Here is a 17,590-nt window from a genome sequence, read left to right as displayed (position 1 = left end):
TTGCAAAGGGGCATATCCAAATGGTAAATAAGAATATGAGAAGATGCTCAACATCACATTACTCAGTAGGAAAATAAAAATTAAAACATAATAAAGTATGACTACATACTCACCAGAATTGCAAGCATTTAAAAACCCTAAAAATACCAGGATTTAGTAAGGGTGTAGAGAAACAGGATTTCTCATACATGGCTAGTGGGAATATAAATGGGATACCACTATTTCAGAAAACAGTTTGGCATTCTGTACAAAGTTGAACATATAAACATGAACTGTATTCCAGCAGTTCCATCTCTACATATACCCATTAGAATTGTATGCCCATGCATACTAAAAGACATGTTCTACAAGAACTTTTATAGCAACATGATTCATAGTAACCCCTAAACTGCAGACCATCTAAATAAATGTTCCATCATGCAACAGAATATTGTGCTGCAGTGAAAAGGCACCAGCTACTGCAACATGCAACAACATGGATGAATGAAGTTCTCTTGTACCTAATTGATAGTTATTTTAACACCTAAGTCTGTGAGTGTGTACAAATTTGCACTATTCTGTTAAAATTGCTTCTTTTGGTAAACACATTTCTACCTATAACTATCAGTGATGCTTTTAAATTTTTAAAAAATAGGATTTACTTAAACCCATTGCTTCAAGAATGAAGAAGGCAATAGATGATGATGTTTTTATTCCTCTATATCCAAAGAGGTAAGAGTTTCTAATTTCTAGATTTTATGAAATAGTTACTCCTGAAATACAGATTGATTTAAGAGTGTAATGTAGAAGAAACTAAACGTTTTAAGTGTTTTCAAAACACACATACCTATTAGGATGCAAATTGAGATTTCAACAAATATTTTTCAGTCACCTTTTATATTGCCGTGTATGATGTCTGGCACTTGGACATAGGTTTTAGGGGGTTTTTTTGGTTGGGGGTGGTGGTTGTTTTTAAATGATATTCCTAAGAACATGACAGTTGGCATGGCAGAGTGGTTAGAAACACAGATTCTGGAGCCCAGATTCACCATTACTAGATATTTGACCTTGGGCCTTTCTGTGCATCAGTGTCCTTATATATAAAATTGGGCATTAAATTAATGCCTACCTCACAGGACATTGTGAAGATGAAGAGAGTGCTCAGAACAATGCCTGACACGGAGAGCCCAGCATAAGGCCTGGAACATCACTGAGGGGCCAGAAACTGCATCTTTGAATTCTATATTTACCTTTAATTGATCAAACAAGTAGTATTTGATGCATATTCTTACATTTGCTAAGAAGGCATCAGTTATAGTAATGGATCATGAACTGAAGCTCTAGAGTACTTACAGGATGGAAGAGCTGTATGGAGAGAAAACAAAGGAACTTCTAAGCTTGCTAGTTAATGTGAATCCTGAAGAGATGCCTGCATGTAAAAATTCCCCCCCAGTAAGGTTTGTAATATTTTAGATAAGTAATATAGTCCCATGGTTAAAAAGTATGAATGTGTATTTTTAAATTTTGTTTATGTTTAAAATGAAAAGTCTTACTCCCCCCCATTCCTGACCACCATCCACCCAGTTTTTGCCCTTCCTTCTCTGTACACACACATGCATGCAAGAATGCTCAATGTTGGTAAATTTTTTTATGCAATTAGAATTAAATACTTATAGAATTTTAATACTTATAATACAATTAGAATTAATCTTATTTTCCTCTCTTTTTTATATATTTACTTACAAAGTAAGTATATTGTAGTCATACCATTGTTCTCTACCTTACTTTTTTGACTTAGTACATCTTTGAGATCTTTTTATGTCATCACATAAGTTGTTTCCTCAGTCTTTTTTAAGCTGCATAATATGCCATTATATAGATGTACTGTAATTGATGAGCATGTAAGCAGTAAACCGTTACTAACAATGTTGGGAATAATTTTATGGACATTTTCTGTACATGTGGAAATGTATCTACAGAAGGCATTCTCAGACATGGATTTATTGAGTCAAAGTGTGCATGCATTTGTAATTTTAGTAGATATCACCAGAGCACCTCCCTTTATATTCTGTTAAGGCTTAGTTTGGTTGATTTTTAAAAAACAAAACCATTCAGTTTTTTAAACTCTGTTTCTGAAAGATGAACAGTCATTTGCATTTTCTTCTTTCTCTTTCTTTTGCTTCAAATAAGTGCTGTAGAAAACAGAATGTCACCACATTCAAAGTTCCAAGAAAGACAGTTCTGGTCAGGTCTAAAGGTAAGCAGAAAACTGCAGAAATAAAAATAATTGTTTTTCTTTTTTTTAAAGTTTACTGTAGAGTGAAGATCAGCAAAATTCTGTAAAGGACCAGACAGTAAATATTTTAGGCTTTGTAGGTCATATGGTCTCTGTTGAACTGTTCAGCTCCACCACTGTAGTACAGTCATAGACAATATGTAAACAAATGAGCGCATGTCTTTGGTTCAGTAAACTTTCCTATCATTTAAAGTTATAAAAACCATTCTTGGGACTTCCCTGGCAGTCCAGTGGTTAAGACTCCACGCTCCCAATGCAGGGGCCCAGGTTTGATCCCTGGTCAGAGAACTAGATCCCCCATGCCGCAACTAAGAGCCCACATGCCACAACTAAAAGAGCCCATGTGCCACAGTCCCGTGTGCTGCAATGAAGATCCCTCATGCCGCAACTAAGACCTAACACAGCCAAATAAATAAATATTTTAATACATACATAAATAAACATTCTTAGTTCACCAACTCTACAAAAACAGGGCAGTAAGCTGTATTTAACTCACAAGCCATAGTTGTCTCACCCCTGGTCTAAACGATACAGGATGAAGTCGGTGCTAAGTCAGTGGCAAAGGAAGGTAAGGAAAAGATGGATTCAAAGGATATTAATTACGTGTGAAGAATGTAGGGTGTTAGTCAAGTTTTTTACTTTGGCAACCTGGTAACTTATGATGACATTCTTTGAGGGCGTTGGAGGGGTTACAGGAAGAAGAAAAGGTTTGGGAGGAGAGATAAGATCTGTTTGGGACATAGTGAATTTAAGATATCTATGGGACAAATGGAGGCAATTGGATATATGAGTCTGAATTGCAGGGAACAGATCTGAGCTGGAGATTTGGGAGTCAACCACATATAGGCAGTATTTGGAGGCATGGTCATGAATGACAACCTCTGAGGAGATTGCATGAAGCATGAGAAGAAGGCTAAGGATAGACCCTTGGGAGATACTGAGATAAGAGGTGGGCAGAGAAAGTGGAGTCTTCAGAGAGGCCTTAAGAATGAGTTGTGAAACTAAGAATGGTCATAAGAGAGTGGCATCAGGGAAACTAAGTGCAGGGCTTTCAAGAACAAAGACAGTGTTAATGCCACTGAAGAGAATTAGAAGGAAGACTGAAACTTTTTTACTGGATGTGATGATGATAAGGTAATGGGTGACCTGAGCAAGAACAATTTTGATAGGGTGAATCAGTACTTGTCATGTGGTTGAGTCAGGAAAAAGTCTTTTCAGGAAGAGGGCACAATATCAAAAATGACATTATGAAAAGGCATTGCATATTAGTACAATTGGATGTAGTTTAGCACCTAGCGTGATAAATATATTACTGGAAAGAAAGATCTGCATTTAGAGGAGGGAAATGCAACCCATGTTACTTTTATTAGATTTTCTTAAAAGTATTTTATCCAAGTTATCTCCAAAGTTACAGGTTATTATTAATCTTATTTTCTATATTAGAGCAGTGAGGTTCTCATGTTTGATTGATTTCTCAAGGCCACACATTGGTAACAGTAGCACTGGCTTTAACAGCAGTGCTTTTATGAATCCTGAGGTCCTGCGGTCTTGTATCTGATGGCCCGAGCCTCCAGGAGAGTATGGATTGAGAAGGAAGATTATTGATCAGGAAAGGCTCCAGCAAGGTAATTTGAAATAGGTTTTGAGCGGTTGTCTTAAAAAAATGAAAATAGGATGAACAAATATATGGAGGTTGGAAAGAATCAAGTGTTTATTCAGAAATGTTTTCTGTTGATTCTAAAATTGATGGTTCCAACAGTGCCAATTGTAGTGAGAGTTTAAAAGAGTTTGACCAACTTTTTATGTTTGTTGGATACTATTATGGTTTTCCTTTGGAGAAAAGGTACATAGTCACTTGACATTTTATTGTGTTTTAGCTCTTCCACAATATTCTTCTTTGGAATGAACTCCTCCCAGAAGACACCTTGCAAGAGCTAGGACTAGGGAAGCTGCTGAATCGTTATCTTATTATAGCTCTTCTCAATGCCATACCTGGGCCAGATGTTGTTAAAAAGTGCAACCAGGTAAGTTGTATAGAAACTGATTCTAATTTTATCATTTTTAAAATTTAGTTATTAAAATCAATTTTGTAGCAAAATAATTAAAATTGTGGTACTCACATTAACAACAAATTAATTTAACAGACTAGAAACCCAGAAAAACCCAGTATTTTAAAAAAGTATACTGATTAACTGTTTACGAAATAAATGTTATATCCTCATCTCTCACTACATACCAATGTAAATTACAGGTGAAGTAAAGAATTAAGTGTAAAAAAATGAAACTATAAAATATTGTACTAAGAAGATAAATGACTATACCTGATGTTAAGGGAGTCCTTTCTGAACTTAAAAGCAAAAATGGTGAGAAAAAATAATAGATTTGACAAAAATATAAAACTTCAGTAAACCAAAAATGTATCAGGATTATTTGATTATTGTTAAAACTGGAAGATGGGTTCATTGGGCTCACTATACTTGTTCTTTCTCCTGTTGTTTATGTTTGAAATTTTCTATAACGAAAAGTTAAAAAGAAAGTTGCAAAACAGAGGAATAAGTTACAATGCATAATGAGGATAAATACCCACATTTTTAAAAAGCAGTAAACAATTCAAATATTCATATTGAAAATGACCAAAAGACATGCAACATGGTGAATTGCCTAATTCACCAAAAAAAGAATATGCAAAGATAACTTCTAAACATGTGGAAAATATTAACAGTACTAATAATCAGAGAATTGCAAATAATACAGTAAGGATATTTTTTTTACCTGTTATGCTGGCAAATTTTTTGCTGTTATTTCCATTATAATTTCCAGTATTGTCATAAGCACAGGGAAACAACAGCCCCACATCATTCCAGGGATACCGTTCATCTAGAACGTGTGGAGTGGCAATTCTGGGAAATAGTTTCTGCACTATGGAAAGAAATACAATTCTGGAGACTATTTTGGCATGATTGATATAAAACCTTTAAAGTTTATACCCTTTTACTTAGCAGTTTTACTTCTAGGAAATTATCCTATGTTAAAAAATCAGATGTACGTAAAGGTTTCTATGTACAAAGAATATTATTGTAGCATTATTTATAATAGAAGACAGTTGGAAAGAACCAAAATGTCTAAAAACATTAGTGTCTATCCATAAAAGTCATGAGGAAACTTTTTTAAGAATGTGGGAAAATATTTACATTCTTAAATATTTTAAAAATATAAGTATATATGTAATGTTAGATAGCAGTTCCTAGACAACCTCCATTTTTCTAGCTGTGGTTTTTATTTCATGTAGTTTTAAACTACATTATCTACCAGAAATTTCAATCGTCATCCATGCTATGTGTGTTTCAGGTTTCAGTTTAGTTCTCTTTGACCATAGGCTCTACAATGTAGAAGTAAGGAAGAGGATATATGACATTCTCTCCACAGCTTGTGGCCAGAAAACTAGGCCAAGACAATGTGTTTATAAGTCCCAGGATCATTTATGGAAAAGCTAGATAGTTCCTTCAGAATTTTATTGAGACTTGTGGTACAAAACAAGGGGAAAGCAAGTGCAAATGACATTAAATTCCAAGCCAGTAAGGGCTGGTTTTTAAACTTTAAAAAGATACAGTTTGCATAATAAGACTTATAGGACTTTCTGCCTTAGGCAATCAGTGTGTCTGTATTTTTTCTGGATAATTGAAAAAGGTGATTAAAAAATAGGATAAATAATTTTCCTCAACTGTGTTTTCAGTGTTGACCAGTCAGATTTATTTTAGAGTGCATTCCAGAACTTTCATTTAACATATTTTATAATATGTATATGGTGCAACTTTCGAGAAGTACGTACTGATCTTGATCTTAGCAACTATAACAAAACCAAGAATTTCTTTAAATTGTATGATCTCAGATTTTTCCTTGCTCCCATTCTCTCTCCTTTTTTAAAAAAATTCTTCCGGGCTTCCCTGATGGCGCAGTGGTTGAGAGTCTGCCTGCCTATGCAGGAGACACGGGTTCGTGCCCCGGTCCGGGAAGATCCCACATGCTGCGGAGCGGCTAGGCCCGTGAGCCATGGCTGCTGAGCCTGTGCGTCCGGAGCCTGTGCTCCGCAACAGGAGAGGCCACAACAGTGAGAGGCCCGCGTACCGCAAAAAAAAAAAAAAAAAAAAAAATTCTTCCTTCTGCTATGAGGAAGTTTTTCTTTTCTTTTTTATTTTGTTAACATTTTTCTTTTTTTCCAAAACTTTTCCTCAAATCATGTATTACCTTTAGCATGATGTTGATAAGTGTTGTTTGGGGTTTTTTTCCCCCAAAGAGAAAAAAATGAATGCACATACATTGACTCTTTATGCTGCCATGGACATTTAAAGCAATGTATTAAATTACAAGAAAATCAAAACCATAATTAATTTTTTTCACTCAGTGTATCTTAGAATGACCTTGATTTATTTGTTCATGTAGATTATACACAAACTCACCCAATTTCTTACTGTGAAATCATATTAAATGTACCTATTTTATACAGTTGACCCTTGAACAACACAGGTTTGAACTGCATGGGTCCACTTCTAAGTGGATTGTTTCAATAAATACATACCAGAGTACTACACAATCCACAGTTGGTTGAATCCTTGGATGCAGAACCACAGATATGGAGGGCCGACTGTAAAGTTAATACACCGATTTTCAACTGCGAATGGGTCACTGCCCGTAACCCCTTGCATTGTTTAAGGGTCAAATGTAGGTATGTTAACTAAAAGTGTTTTGTGTCTGCACATTTCTGGTGTTCAGTTATAAATGTTTTGTACAATTTAATTGCTCAGGAATACAGAGTATTGAAAGTATTACAAGTACTAGGAAGTATTTATAAAGAGTAGTCTATTTTAAGCTCTTGGTATCAAAATTTGATTTTTTTTAAAGTATAAAACTTTGACAAGAAAAGGGGAAATTCTCAAAAGTTATTTAACCGTGAACTATAAAATGGAAGAATAATACTCAACCAACATGAGTGCTATGAGGATTAAATGAAATTATGTTAGCTAAAGTCCTTAGATAATAACTGTCATTATTAAAAATAATGTGTTTTGATTATTAGATAGCAGCATGTTTACCAGAAAAATGGTTCCAAAATTCTGCCATGAGAACATCTATTCCCCAGCTAGAAAACTTCATCCAGTTTTTACTGCAGTCTGCACGTAAATTATCTACAAGTGAAATCAGGTAATGCATATTTTATTTGTATCTCCATAAGCATAGTTTAGGGTTCCATTCTCAGCAATTTTTAGAAAGATTTGTACTTTATTTTTAAAAATCTAAGACTGTCACTGAAGAGTTAGGAGATATTTTCATGTATGACCTTTAGAATCACTCAATATTTTATATTCACACCTCATGCATATTAGTTCATATTTTTAAATGTAAATCTCTTCCAAAATAAGCACTTCCAGAAAACTGTATCACAGGGGAATTTAAAATTAAAACTATAAATCAAAAGCCTCTTATCAAGCAAGCTTTTAATGTCTTCTTAATTTTCCTAGCCATTTTCAAAATCTCAACATTTGTTAAGTACAGGTCTGCAACCTGGCATTTACCCAGCAGTAGTAAATATCTCCGTTTTGTATATCTCATTCACAGCACTAAATGTTTAAGGACTTAAATACAGTGGTATTCTGGTAAACCACCTCTCCAAAAAGAAAAAAAAGTTACAACCTCAAATTGTAGCATTTGATGATATCTGGATAAATACTGCTGCCAGGATAGCCCATATAAGCTGCTGGTAGCAGCAAACCACAACTCAGGTTTCTGATAGATTTGCTCTGTGCTTTTCTCCTTTTTTATAGTCATTCACATTAAAATTTGCCAGAATACATCCACTAATAGTCTGTATTGGAACTTCATGATTATGTGGAGAAGGTAGCATCTAAATATTTTATGCTATTTTAGATATTGGCATAAGGTAAAGTTTTTGTTTCAGATTAACTACTTATGATTCGCTGTGCCCTTACACATTGCATTTCTAAAAGGGAAAATGCTTTTTTGTTTTTTTTTTGTTTTTGTTTTTCAGGGATGAAGTCAAAGAAATAATTCTTATTCTGGTGAAAATAAAAGCTTTGAATCATGCAGAATCCTTCATAGAAGAATATCACCTAGACCATCTTAAATCAGTAATTAAAGAAGTTTGAGTGAACTTTATAGGAAAGTACTAAAATGAGGTTTTAATATAGTCACACTTGGCTCTTTTGCTTGGAGAAAGAAGAAAAAAAAAAGTGTTGCCACTTCTTTATTCCCAGTAATGGAGGGGAGAATTTGCAAAACCCAAAAAGCAGGACTCTGTCTTTCCATTCCTTCCACCTTCTACCTTCTGGTATCATGAAAGTCTGCCCCTTTTTTTTGCAGTGTTTGCAGGAATTAGACACACAGGAACAGTAAGAGTTTAACATATTTCCTTTTCCATTTGATTTTTCCATCTACTTTTCCAGCTTAAGAAAGGAGTTGAAGGAAGCTTGTTATAGCTGTTTTGGCTTTGGTTGGTCTTCTGTCCTGAACCATAAAAACCTCTTTTAGTTCTCTTCATTTTAACTATCTCTGTTTACAAATGAGTTTAAATGAAAATCTTAATCGGGATGAATTACTTGTTAAGTATTCTGATTAAGGCATTTTAGGGCTTTTTATAACTCATGCTTGTCAAAATGTTCTTCAGAAATGTGTACCAATGTATTGTACCAATAGAAGTCTAAGAAAGGCCAATGAATCTCTACGAGCAATAGGTATTATCATTTTTTTAAACTCATTTGCACTTAATAGGTGAAAAAAATCTTATTTTAATAATTTGTTTTGGCTATTAGAGAGTGACTACTTGTTTTTTGGCCATTTGTAATTCTTTTTGAAATATCTATTCATCTTTTTCTTATAGATTTGTAAGAGCTTTATATTTTAAAGATACTGATGTTCTGGGAATTCCCTGGCATCCAGTGGTTAGGACTCTGCACTTTCACTGCTGAGGTCACAGGTTCGATCCCTGGTCAGGGAGCTAAGATCCCACAAGCCATGCAGCACGGCCAAAAATAAAAACAAAACAAAACAAAACAAAGATACTAATGTTTTGGCTGTGCTATGTTATAGTTTCCCTCATTTGCCATTTTCTTTAGATTTGTTTATGTTTTTGGTGTACTAAGTTATCTCTTGTTAGGTAGTTACTATTTTTTGTTGAGGTTTTTTTGTCATTGGTGGTAGGCCTAGACAGGAAACAAATATTTTAAATATTCAGCACAGGGACTTCCCTGGTGGTGCAGTGGTTAAGAATCCACCTGCCAATGCAGGGGACACGGATTCAATTCCTGTTCTGGGAAGATCCCACATGCCACGGAGCAACTAAGCCTGTGTGCCACAACTACTTAAGCCTGCACACCTAGAGCCTGTGCTCCGTAACAAGAGAAGCCACCGCAATGAGAAGCCCCCATGCACCACAATGAAGAGTAGTCCCTGCTCACCGCAACTAGAGAAAGCCTGCATGCAGCAACGAAGACCCAATGCAGCCAAAAATAAAAATAAATAAAAGTAATTTATTAAAAATAAATATCCACATATGATTCATTTTCTAATAAAAAATTTGTGTGATTAAGAAAGTGAGGCAAGGTCATTGAATCAAAAAGAAATTGAGGGACTTCCCTGGTGGTTAAGAATCCACCTTCCAATGCGGGAGACTCAGGTTCGATCCTGGCTGGGGAACTAAGATCCCACATGCCGTGGGGCAGCTAGGCCTGCGTGCGGCAACTAGTGAGAGGCCCTAAACAAAGAGCCCCGTGTGCTGCAATGAAGACCCAGCGCAGCCAAAAAAAAAAAAAATTCTTTGTGACACTCTCAATAACTATAAAATAAAAACTTTGAAACATGCTATGTGTATGAGAATTAAAAAAAAAACATTTTTCAAAGTGAGTTTACTAAAATAATTTTTGTTAAATCTATTTGTTTAAATAACTTGAGGGCCATCCTAAATGTATTATGCAAATTGTTGCCCAAAAGACAATCAGGAAAAAATTATCTGTAGGATTTGAGCATGTGGCCTCTGACATTATCACCCCTAGTTTTGAAGCTGCATGTAATTTATTTTAGATTGGTGTGTGATTTCTACTACAGTGAAGACTCATGATTCACTGGTATGAACAGTTTTTTAGTTTATTTTGGTTACACAAATTATGAAGAGTAGAATCTCATCTAGAAAATTCAAGCCGTTGCTAAAAAGGATTTAGCATTCTTACACAATTATTGTTCTCAGAGGTAACTGCTGTTTTCATTTTGTTATCCTTTCAGACCTTTTCTCTACTTAAAAAGTATGTATGTTTGTATACACACACACAGACCTTTGTTTTTTATATAAATGGCAGATACTTACTGTGTATGAAATTTGTAACTTTTATTGTTAAAGTGTACATTTGAAATTTCCCTATAATTTTTGCATTTGTAATTAAAGGTGTGTTAGATGATCCTTTACATTTTTAACTTGCGCAGAGAGATTTCTCTTGCTTTTTGTAGAGTGGAAAATATTAGAACTGCTTTTAAAACTAAATTGATTTAAATTCCCAATAGTTTTCAGCTAAATTTCATTATGCTTGGAGTTTGAATCTCAGTATTTTTATCCATCATATACTATATCTGAGGATATTCAAAAACGTTTGTGAAGCTTGCCTAATCCTCAATGCAGAGTTCCTTTTTCCAACCCTCCCCCCACTTTTTTCCTGTTACTGTGAAATGGATGGAATGAAGGAGAGAAAACAACTAGCAAAAACAAATCTTTGAGTTAGCAATTTATCTCACATCTCAATTCTCTCCCTGGATTTTCTCAGCTTTTTGTTCACTTAAAGAATGTAAAATTTTTACAGAATCAGACAGATGACCTTTTTGTTTTTACTTCTTTCATATGGCTTTTAGGAACCTTTCAATGGCCATGAAAACATACCTCAGAACAATCGAGTTTTGCATTTGTTAGGCTTGTGACGAAATGATATTTATATAGATGACTCCTAAGAAATACCATATGTGGTACAAAACCTGAAAAAGGTATTACAAGAAAAGAAAATAGACCAATATTCCTCATGAATATAGAAATAAAAATCCTTAAAATATTAGCAAATTGAACCCAGCAATGTATAAAATGGAAAATACTAATACCTCATGACCAAATAGGGTTTATTCCAGGAAGGCAAGTTTGGGTCAACATTAAAAATGTAATCAGTATAATTCACCTATGAACAGAATAAAAGAGGAAAACCATACAATCATCTCAATGATTACAGAAAAGGCACTGGACAAAATTCAACACCCTCCCACAGTACAAAACCAGGAATATAAATTCTTTAATAAAGAGCATCTGCAAAAGAACATCCACACTTAACATCATATTTAATGGTAAAATATTAAAGCAAGGATGTCTGCTCTCACCATTTCTGTTCATCCTTGTTCTGTAGGTCCTAACCATGCAATCAGTCAAGAAAAGGCATAAAGATTAAAACACAAAGAGTCGTCATTCACAAATGACAAGATTGTTTTACATAGAAAAGCTTATGCACTCTACAAAAAAAAAAAATTCAATCACAACAAATAAGTGAATTTAGCCAGATCTTAACAAGTAAGTCCAGGGGCATGCTAGTGATTTAACTGGAAACAAATAAAACAATAACACTTCAGTAGCAGTGAAAAACATCAATCAAATTCCAAGAAATCTATACCAAGGGGCATGCTAGTGATTTAACTGGAAACAAATTTTTAAAACAATAACACTTCAGTAGCAGTGAAAAACATCAAATTCCTAGAAACAAATCTATACAAAGACTTTGCACTGAGGAGTACGAAAATTGCTGAGGAAAAAAAATAATGTTTAACCTAAATAAAGGCTTTCCTGGTGGCACAGTGGTTAAGAATCCACCTGCCAATGTAGGGGACACGGATTCGAGCCCTGGTCTGGGAAGATCCCACATGCCGTGGAGCAATTAAGCCCGTGCACCACAACTACTAAGCCTGAGCTCTGGAGCCTGCAAGCCATGACTACTGAGCCCACGTGCCACAACTACTGAAGCCTGCACACCTAGAGCCCGTGCTCTGCAGCAAGAAGCCACTGCAATGAGAAGCCTGCACACCGCGATGAAGAGTAGCCCCCACGCACAGCAACTAGAGAAAGCCCACGCACAGCAATGAAGACCCAATGCAGCCAAGAATAATTAATTAAACCTAAATAAAAAGACATCATATTCATGAATTGGAAAACTCAGTTATTGTTTAAGGTATCTTCTCCCCATATTGATTAATAGTTATGCAGTCCCTGACAAAATTCTATCAGGCTTAAAAAAAAAAAAAGAACAAAGACTGGTTGATTAAAATATATTAAAGTTTATGGGACTTGCCTCGTGGCTCATTGGTTAAGAATCTGCCTGCCAGTGCAGGGGACATGGGATCGATCCCTGGTCCGGGAAGATCCCACATGCCACAGAGCAGCTAAGCCCGTGCACCACAACTACTGAACCTACCCTCTAGAGCCGGTGAGCCACAACTACTGAAGCCCGTGCACTCTAGGGCCTGCATGCTGCAACTACTGAGCTCACATGCTGGGACTTCCCTGGTGGCACAGTGGTTAAGAATCCGCCTGACAATGCAGGGGACACGGGTTCGAGCCCTGCCTGGTGCAGGAAGATCCCACATGCCACGGAGCAACTAAGCTCATGCATCACAACTACTGAGCCTTCACTCTAGAGCCTGTGAGCCACAACTACTGAGCCCACGTACCTATAGCCCATGTTCTGCAACAACAAAAGCGACCACAATGAGAAGCCCATGCACCGCAACAAAGAGTAGCCCCCACTTGCTGCAACTAGAGGAAGCCTGTGCACAGCAACAAAGACCCAATGCAGCCAAAAATTAAAAAATAATAAAGTTTATGTAGATGTACAGTGACCTTAAAATAGCCAAACCAATCTTGAAACGGAAGAACAAGTTGGAAGACTTGCTCTTTCTGGTTTCAGGACTTACTGTAAAGCTACAGTAATCAAGACTATGATATTAGGATGAGAATAAATTAATACATCAATGGAACAGAATCAAGAGTACAGAAATAGACCTAAACATATATAATCAATTTTTTTTTTTTTTTTTTTTTTTTTGCGGTACGTGGGCCTCTCACTGTTGTGGCCTCTCCTGTTGTGGAGCACAGGCTCCGGACGTGCAGGCTCAGCGGCCATGGCTCATGGGCCTAGCCGCTCCGCGGCATGTGGGATCTTTCCAGACCGGGGCACGAACCCGTGTCCCCTGCATCAGCAGGCGGACTCTCAACCCCTGTGCCACCAGGGAAGTCCTATATAATCAAATTTTGACCACAGTGTCGAGTTAATACAGTGGGAAAGGGAGAGTATAACAGTTACTGGTGGAACAACTGAATATTAAATAAGATGAGCCTCAACCCTTAACTTTCCACACACGCACACAGGTGAATCATAGATCTAAATGTAAAGCCCAGAAACAAAAGCTGGCAGGGAGAAACATAGACTGTGTTTGACCCTGGAGTAGGTAAAGATTTTTTGGGGGTAGGACACAGAAGGCACCAACAAAGAAAGGAAAAAAAAGGATAAGTTGGACTTTATCAAAATTTTAAATTTATTCAAAAGTATTCTATATCTTAGGTCAGCTGGGAAGTACAAATTAAAAGCACAATGATACACCAGTTCACATCCACTAGAATGATTGAAAAAGACTAATATCAACAAATGCTGCCAAGAATATGAAGCCATTGCAACACTCCTAGTTTGTTGATGGAAGTGTAAAATGGAACAACCACTTTGGAAAACTGTTCATCAGTTTCTTATTAAAGTTAAACATTTACTAACCATACAACTCAGCAATACCACTCCTACATATTTACCTAAGAAAATAAAAATATGTTCACAAGAAAAGCTTGTACAAGAGTGTTGATAGGAGCCTTATTAAAAATAGCCCAAAACTGTAACCAAAATGGATAAAGTGGTGGATTCATACAATGGAAAACTACTCAACATTAGAAATAAACTAATGTATACAATAAGGAAACCTCAAAAGCATCATTAAATGAAAGCAGGTAAGAATACATTATGACTCTATGTTAAATATAAGAACAGCCATAATTAAAATGATGGAAGAATGAAAAAAGACAAGGTAACTTTCAGTGGTGATGGAAATGCTCTGCCTTGATTTGCATGATGGCTACATGGGTATACTCAGTTGTTAAAAATTCAAAGAGAAAACCCAAGATCTGTGTATTTCATTGTACATTAATTATACATCAATTTTTTTAAATACCTCGTTAAGTCAGACAACTGTCTGGAATAGTGAACTATCTCTGGTAGTGTTACAGATGGGCTGAGCACCATTGAAGACCTTACTTCATGAGACTGTTTTCAAAGGTCATCAGTGGAAGTTAATGGAGGAAAACTGATAGTGATATTCAGAGACATTTTTGCTTTTAACATGACACAGTCCATTTGACCAGTGGCTCTTAACCTCTTTTCTGCCCAAACCTAAAGCTAACAAGTTTCCATCAAAAATAGTGCTTTAGAATCACTGCCCTGGATATTTCAGTATGATCTGCTAACCAGAAGTGCCCCAGGAAGATTCTGTAAGATAGTCATAAACACAACATTTTGATGATATTCTCTTAAACTTGAATAAGTTTCATGGAGTTAATCCAGAGAAATGTGAATTAATGTTTGTTAACACAGGTTTTACAGGCTTCTTACAAAATGTCAAAAGAGCATTAAAGGTGACTATTCATTTGAATATTTTCATGTAGTGGTTGCATGATAGAATTAAATGTCTATGGACCCACAGTTCCCAAACTGTCATCTGAGATGCCCTGTGGCACCACTGTGAACTCAAGAGGCATTGTGGGACATTTATTTTTAATTTTTATTTATTTATTTATTTTGGCTGTGTTGGGTTGCTGTGTGTGGGCTTTCTCTAGTTGTGGTGTGCGGGCTTCTCATTGCAGTGGCTTCTCTTGTTGCGGAGCATGGGCTCTAGGCATGCAAACTTCAGTAGTTGCAGCACGCGGGCTCAGTAGTTGTGGTGCATGGGCTTAGTTGCTCTGCGGCATGTGGGATCTTCCTAGACCAGGGCTCGAACCCATGTCCCCTGCATTGGCAGGTGGATTCCTAACCACTGCACCACCAGGGAAGCCCCTGTGGGACATTTTAAATTTTCAAGGGAAACAGCAGTACCTGTCAGAACCACTGGAGATTATAGCCCAAGGTTGTTCAGTTTCAACATTAGATCATTACTTTAGAAGATGGTATTTATGAAGCTGGGTTTTCAGAAGTTGCTGTGATAAAAAGCAAATACCACCTGAAATTCTTTGTGGAAATGAGTTGGTAGTGTTCAATATGATTCCAAGATTTGGCAAGTTACATAGTGGCCAGCAGATGAACACAACCCCAATTAGTAATTATGATTTAAGGATGCAATAAAATTAATTTACATATTTTTAAAAAAGAAAATATTTGGATCTCAATGGTTACAAAGGGGCACTAAGTATCTTTTGGCAGGGGGTGTGGGGAGAGATAAGGGATGGGGCACCCTTTTAAAATTTCTGCAAAACTAAGGGCTCTGTGAAGTGAGAATGTAAGAACACTGATACCTTGTTCATTGGAAAGCAAAGAATGTTTCTGGACATATTTGGGCTTCTTATGCAAAATCATAAAGGAATACATAGGAATACCACCTCCCTATTGTGCTCTAATTTTCAGGAACACATCTAGGATTTTTAAATTATAAAAGGCTATTACAGGGATTTCCCTGGCAGTCCAGTGGTTAAGACTCCATGCTCCCAGTGCAGGGGGCAAAGGTTTGATACATGGTTGGGAAACTGAGATCCTGCATGCCGCATGGAGCAGCCAAAAAAAAAAAAAAAAAAAAAAGGCTATTACAGATAATTAAATTCCATAAATATGTGGCTGGTAGGGTGACCAGCCATCTTGGTTTGCTGGGACTAAGAGGTTTCCCAAGATGCAGGACTTTCAGTACTAAAATTGGGGAGTCCCCAGCAAACTAGGACAAGTTAGTCACTCTACTCCCTTCACTGAAAATAGTATGTGGACATTTTGGTTAGCTGCCTAATTTAGAACAAAATGACCTGCCTTGAATTTCACCTCCATTCTGCTGTTCCTTAGGAGCAAGATGTTAAATGCAGTGGTTCTCAAAACTAGCTGTACATTAGAGTCACAATGAGAGATTTTTAAAAAATGAATATCCATCCCTCACCTTCCCCATCATAATCTAATATAGTCTGGAGATATTTTTTTTAACTGAGTTTAAAACAGTTTTGAAAACTCAGACATTTCTGTGTTTTAACATTAGCCTCATCACCTATCTCCTGTACCACTTTAGACAAGCTACTTTCCTCTCCCAAGCTACCTCATTTGTAAAAATAGACACCTATCTCACCAGGTTTTTGTGAATATTAGAGACAGGAAATGCCTTGCACAGTGTCTGAAACATAGGAGCCCTTCTACTGGGACACAGACTAGCTTATCCTTGAACAATGAATTTTTAAATCATTTTTCTATGTATAATAGGAAAACCTAACTTTTTGAACTCTGAGTTATACAAAAGACTCAGGGAGTTATTTCTTTTAAGATAATAATTGTCCTACCACAATGTTAAAGGGAGGTTTAAAAATAGCACACACTTGAGAAAAATGATGGACTGGGCACATCCAAGATCTTGATGTCCCAGAGAAACATTGAAAAAATGAGGAACATTCACAACCAGCTTTTCCAGAACTCTGGAAAACAGTCAAAAGTTTATAGCAGCCAAGTAAACACTGAATCCAAAAAAAAAAAAAAAAAGGCAACTTTAAATGGTAGGAAGTCATCAAGATAGCAATATAGGACATGCCAGGCTTTGCTCCTGACTTCACTCCTCTTCACAAGTTGAACTAACAGCTATTCATAGACAAGACACTGCTGAGAAAATCTTAGAACACGGAGGTGAGGCTGAAGCACTGAAGCTTCAGTCTCTGAAGTACCACAGAGGCTGAGACAGACTGCATTAGAAGGGTAAGAGAAGCAACTGCATTCGGAGCACATTGCCCCTCCCCCAGGCAAGGGCAACACCATACCAAGAGGGTTCCACTGAGCCTACAATTCCTCCAATGGGAACAAAGAGCCCAGGGTGGACATCCAGCTCCCCCAGCATTGTTGGCTGCTTCTTGGGACTTCCACTCTGGCCTTACCTCACAGGGAAAGCATGGTGGGAACACCTGGAAAGCTGTGTAACCCAACAATGCTCGAGCAGAGATTACAGTAGGCAGAGCTAATCATC

The 17,590-nt window shown here is 36.6% G+C and overlaps 1 protein-coding gene across 6 annotated transcripts in view; it reads left to right on the top strand.

Annotated features, from left to right (window-relative positions):
• Positions 1–11,949, top strand: part of GCFC2 (GC-rich sequence DNA-binding factor 2) — a 75,098-nt gene extending 63,149 nt beyond the window's left edge. For all 6 annotated transcript variants that reach the window (XM_028496852.2, XM_028496850.2, XM_007119319.4 and 3 more), the window contains 5 exons: positions 635–711; positions 2,170–2,236; positions 4,153–4,299; positions 7,350–7,474; positions 8,319–11,949. In XM_028496852.2, the coding sequence (XP_028352653.1) occupies positions 635–711; positions 2,170–2,236; positions 4,153–4,299; positions 7,350–7,474; positions 8,319–8,436 (534 nt within the window). In that variant the 3' untranslated portion in view covers positions 8,437–11,949. The remainder of the gene's footprint in view (positions 1–634; positions 712–2,169; positions 2,237–4,152; positions 4,300–7,349; positions 7,475–8,318) is intronic.
• Positions 11,950–17,590: the final 5,641 nt, after the last annotated feature.

This window comes from Physeter macrocephalus, chromosome 12 (assembly GCF_002837175.3).
Source record: "Physeter macrocephalus isolate SW-GA chromosome 12, ASM283717v5, whole genome shotgun sequence".
Classification (NCBI taxonomy): Eukaryota; Metazoa; Chordata; class Mammalia; order Artiodactyla; family Physeteridae; genus Physeter; species Physeter macrocephalus.
The sequence above is the reverse complement of the archived record's forward strand: the minus strand, read 5'-3'. Positions and strand labels throughout refer to the sequence as shown.